The sequence below is a fragment of the Hordeum vulgare genome, chromosome 1H (assembly GCF_904849725.1).
Source record: "Hordeum vulgare subsp. vulgare chromosome 1H, MorexV3_pseudomolecules_assembly, whole genome shotgun sequence".
In the NCBI taxonomy this organism is placed as follows: Eukaryota; Viridiplantae; Streptophyta; class Magnoliopsida; order Poales; family Poaceae; genus Hordeum; species Hordeum vulgare.
Window position 1 is genome coordinate 303,946,305 of NC_058518.1, and position 4,820 is coordinate 303,951,124.

The 4,820-nt window shown below is 44.9% G+C and overlaps 1 protein-coding gene across 1 annotated transcript; it reads right to left on the reverse strand.

The window, feature by feature from the left end:
- Positions 1 to 821: 821 nt before the first annotated feature.
- Positions 822 to 3,664, reverse strand: LOC123409945 (alpha-galactosidase 1-like). Its single transcript, XM_045102817.1, has 13 exons — positions 3,400 to 3,664; positions 3,264 to 3,325; positions 3,082 to 3,138; positions 2,883 to 2,917; positions 2,671 to 2,774; positions 2,501 to 2,576; positions 2,277 to 2,401; positions 2,007 to 2,155; positions 1,804 to 1,886; positions 1,618 to 1,708; positions 1,458 to 1,507; positions 1,215 to 1,358; positions 822 to 1,122 (listed from the first exon to the last, which is right to left on the reverse strand). Exons 1-13 carry the CDS (start codon positions 3,564 to 3,566, stop codon positions 1,018 to 1,020), a joined length of 1,248 nt encoding a protein of 415 aa, XP_044958752.1. The 5' UTR covers positions 3,567 to 3,664; the 3' UTR covers positions 822 to 1,017.
- Between the last annotated feature and the right edge of the window lie 1,156 nt (positions 3,665 to 4,820).

Below are 4,820 nucleotides of genomic sequence, written 5' to 3' on the forward strand. Positions count from 1 at the left end.
TCCCCGGTGATCACGAAAAACAACAGCTACTGCCCCAGATCCATTTGTAAAGAAAGTTGCATCAATATTGAGTTTGCATGAGTTGAAAGACGGCTTGATCCACGTGGTTTCATGTGGAATAGCACACCCCCTTGCACCTTGAAAGTTAGTCGCTAGACCCAAAATTGCAAGAGCTGAACACTCCGGAGTTTGAACAGAGACGCCTTTGACCGCTTCACCTCTTTGCCACCAAATGTACCAAGATCCAACCGCGATCGCCTCTTTGAATCCCAGATTTCCCAGGATGGGCACATCTGGATTGAGATGACGCGAAATTTCCTCAAGAACAACCGAGCCCAATCTATCTATCCCTAGCATTGAATCAATAGCATCAAGCACAAGGTGTTGTGTTGAAATAGAACAGATGAACATTTTTTAGGAGGGGTTTTTAAGCTATACACTCTTCGTTCCTAAAAATAAGGTGTATTGTTTTTTTAAAAAGTCAAACTTCTCTAACTTTGATTAAATTTATAGACAAAAATATCAATATATGAAATACAAAATTATTATCACTAGATTCACCTTGAAATATATTTTATATTATATATATTTGATATTATAAATATTTATATATTTTGTTGTATAGTTGGTCAAACATAGACAATGTTTGACTTTTTAAAAAAATAATCACATTATATTTAGAAACGGAGGGAGTACTTACTAGGCTAAGGACGTGTAGTAATTTTTTTACCCCTTGCATCGCACGGGCATGTATGCTAGTGATGTCAAAAGGAAGGATCGTTGATTATGTTGAGCAAGTAAGAGATAAACGCTCGAGCTTATTACACACTAAAAAAATCCTAATGATTTGGAGATTGCTCACCGGCTGCACGGTACTTATTATATACACCAAAGGTTCTCAACAAAATATTACACGTTAAAAAACACTTCCAAATTACTACTATTACGGAAAAATAGAGAAAATATGTATTTCTCATAATCAATTACGGAACGGGCATCAACCCATGTCGTTTTTCCTTAATCCAGCTGAGACTTGAGAGGCGTGAGCACGAACATCCTGGCCGCGTGCGGCGTCACGTTGAAGCTCATCTTGTCTGTGAACTTTGGCTCGAGCGTCTTGTGCTGCGGCAACAAAAACAACCACAAACGGTCAAGATGATTCATCCATGCGGACAATGCCGTGTGTGTGTGTTGACGGGGAAAGGTAGACTTACCAGCCAGAGGTCCCTGGCCTCGACGGCGGTGCCGGCGGGGAGGCCGATGTCGTCCCAGTGCGCCGTGATCTGGGCCTCGTCCTTGGCGTGCCGGTTCAGCAGCAGCACCGCCGTCCTGTACCCCGTCAGAGGCGCAGCCCAGATCTGTTGCATAGCACACGACACAGTTACAGTTCAGTTGCAGTTCTTGGTTACGATGTGGGAAGTTCAGAGTATCGGAGAGTGCAGTGCAGAATCTGTTACCTCGCTGCTCCCCTCCATCCTCACTTTCTTCCCCTGGACGCCGAGAGGATCTGCATCAACAAACACCACGATTGATCAGTTTACCCTTGCTGGCAACGCGGACGCGACGGCGAGAGCCGAGAGCCCGAGACTGACAGGTGCAGGGGAGTTTAAAGATCACCTTGGTTGACGGCGATCACCTCCTTGTTGGCAAGGATGTCGTACGTGTCCTGCGACATGTGCCTCACGTCGCACCCGATGATCAGAGGCGCCTACACACACATCCAGCAGAAACGGTTCGACTACATTCAGAGAAGAAAAAAACAAGATAAAATACAGAGTATCTAGCCATGAGTCAGTGACTGACCTTTGAGATCGCCCAGATGCTGAAGTGCACGATGTACTCGTCGTTGGTCATCCCTCCGTTGCCCACCTCCAGCATGTCGGGGTCTGCATGCCACAACCCGTACCAGAGCGTTAAAAGTTAAAACCAACCAAAAACAAGCCTAGATAAGATGAATCCATCCAATGTCTCATAAGATGAGTTTGTTCCGGGGAGAGACTACTGACCGTTCCAGCCGCCGGGGCGCGCGTACTCGGCCCACACCTCGTTCTGGTCCGCCCTGGACACCATGCTGTCCCAGGTGTCCTCGATGTCGTTGGTGGTTCTCCAGCTGTTGCCGTACGCCGCGCCCCACCGCGCCGGGTGCATGTCGCCCCTGCTCAACGTCGCCGGCAATGACACGAGCCACGAGGATAAGGAGCTCGTCAAGAATGCACAACTCGCATCATTTACGTAGTGCTGCTACGTTTATACTGTATACAACACGGTGGTGTTACCATTCGCAGAGGTTGAAGAAGATGGGGCGGCCGGCCTGCATCAGAGCCTTGCTCATCTCAGGGTACCTCTCCAGCGGCTTCGTGTCGCCGTTGTTGCAGTTGTCGTACTTGAGGTAGTCCACTCCCTGAAACCAGCACGCAAATCCCATTGATGAAATCAACAAAACACATCAGAGATATGCACAAGTGCGATAGATAAAGCTTGGAATCGATCGATCGCTTACCCAGGAAGCAAAGGTTTTGGCGTCCTGCTCCTCGTAGCCGAGGGATCCGGGTTGAGCCTTGGCGCAGGTCTTGTATCTTCAGACAAAATTTACGATCAGAGGACTGCAAGTTACTGTGACAGCTTACTACGAGAGCCACTGTGCGATCCTAGTATCCTATGTGTACTTACCCAGCATCGGAGTAGATGCCGAGCTTGAGCCCCTTGCTGTGGACGTAGTCCGCGAGTGCCTCTATCCCGTGGGGGAACGTATTCTTGTTCGCCGCAAGATTGCCCTGCAGCAGCATAAGCAAGTGCAACAATTGATGGATCACCCTCCTAAAAAAAAATCTGCAGAAGAGTGTTCGGACTCGAGACATCTGAAGGGCAGATTCTGTACAAACCTTTGCATCACGTTCAGGTTCTGCCCAGCAATCATCTGCAGAAGAAAGCACACAAATTAAGTCGGCTCAGGCCACTTGTAACTAATCAATCAATTACATCACGTAAAAGAATTCTTCAGTGCAGAAACAGGGAAGCACAAAATAAATAAATAAATATAAATAAAGGCCAAGGGCGTATGAGAGTGTGGCAGCAACGCACCAAGATTGACGTATTTGTAGCCGGCAGCTGCGAGCCCGGTGGAGACAAGCGCATCGGCTGCCCAGGCAGACATACAGTACATACAAGACAAGAAAATATAAAAGTTTACAGCTGCCTGTTGCGATTTAAAGGACAGTTCAACAGTAAATAAGAAGCAGAGGGACTATCAGCTCAGCTCGTACCGGTCTCCCTGATGACAACCTCGCCGTTGCCGTCGCAGGCGAAGTGATTCCAGCTGTTCCACCTGCCGACGAGAGATAGAAGAAGAGGGGATTAGATCAAGGATCATGCACCGCGGCTAAGCAGCAGCTATCTTACCCCATGGGGGGCGTCGCGCCGAGGCCATTAGCCAACATGCTCCGCCGGTGCGCCTCTCCCACGTGCACCACCCTACACTCTCCCACGGCGGCGGCGGCGGCGCAGGCCAGCGCCACCAGCAGCAGCGCCGGTAGCCTGGTCCATGGCCGGCCACGACAACCCTCCATCGATCTCTCGCCGAGTCGGAGTCTCCCCCGCTGCCTGTTGACCAGGACGTAGCGGCCGATATACGTGTCTGGCCAGGAACAACCGGGCGGGAGGAATTTTGTAGACGATTCTTGTGGCGCTCGTGTTTATATATACCACGTCCCGGGTCAATTATGAAGCCTATCTACATCAAAATTAACACGCTGTCCGGTTCATAAACCATATATGGAATGTTGTAGACGATTTCTTTTGGCACTAGTGTTTGTATATACCACGCTCTGGGTCAATTATGAAGTCTATCTAGATCAAAATTAGCGCGCTGTCCGGTTCATAAACCACATACTTCCAACTCCAATGAATGAGCCAGGCACGCATTTCAAAATTATATTTGAACCATGAATTAGAGTAACCAAATATAAATTATATACGTATCAAAAATTATATCGTTGAATTCGTATTTTAAAAAGTTTGCAATGACCTAATTTTTAGAGCACTGTTTCGACATGACCCCCTACTACACCTATACGGGGCAATATGGACCTTTTGTAAATTGTATCCATTTTCATATAGTGGGTCCCTCGCCAAAATGTATATGTCGTCCACGCCCCCTAACTCGAAACCTCGCCGTTCAGAGCCAGACACACTAAACGTATATGTTTATTTTTCTATTTTTTCAAATTCGTGATTTTTTAATAATAAAGTTTTCTCATATTCTTGATTTTTTTTCTCAAATTGGTGAATCTTTTTCAACTTCACATTTCTTTGTTCGAAATTTCACTATTATTTCCCAAATTCATGTAACTTTTTCAGTTTTTTGCTATCACTCTAGTGAACTTTTTTCAAATCCATGAAAATTTTCAGTTTATTTGTAAGAAAAATAAAACCCAAGGAGTTTTTCAAAACTAGAAACCTTTTTCCATTTCATGAATAACTTTTTAGATTTTTCAGTTTTTTTAGAAAGCCCCCATCTTTTTATTTCTTGTTCGTAATTATTTTGCTTATCATTTTTTGTTTCATTTTCCTTTTGAAAAAACAATCGAGCTTTTAGAAAATTATTCATTTTGTTTTTTTTACAAATTTTGTATAAAATAATTGTAAATATGAACTTTTAAAAGTTTCTAAATTTTTTTAAAAGAGAAACATTATTTGAAACTCCCCCAAAAAATCGAAATTGTAAATAAATTTTAAAAAAGGAACATTTTCTGAATTAGTGCACAAATTTGGAAAATGGGGGCATTTTTTGGATTGGTGAACTTTTTTCAAATCCGCGAGTG

Coding starts and splice junctions, on each gene's coding strand:
- LOC123409945 (XM_045102817.1), bottom strand. CDS start 3,566: ATGGAGGGTTGTCGTGGCCGGCCATGGACCAGGCTACCGGCGCTGCTG. Junction 2,402..2,500: donor CCAAAACCTTTGCTTCCTGG/GTAAGCGATCGA, acceptor TGCTGGTTTCAG/GGAGTGGACTACCTCAAGTA. Junction 1,123..1,214: donor AGGCCAGGGACCTCTGGCTG/GTAAGTCTACCT, acceptor TTGTTGCCGCAG/CACAAGACGCTCGAGCCAAA.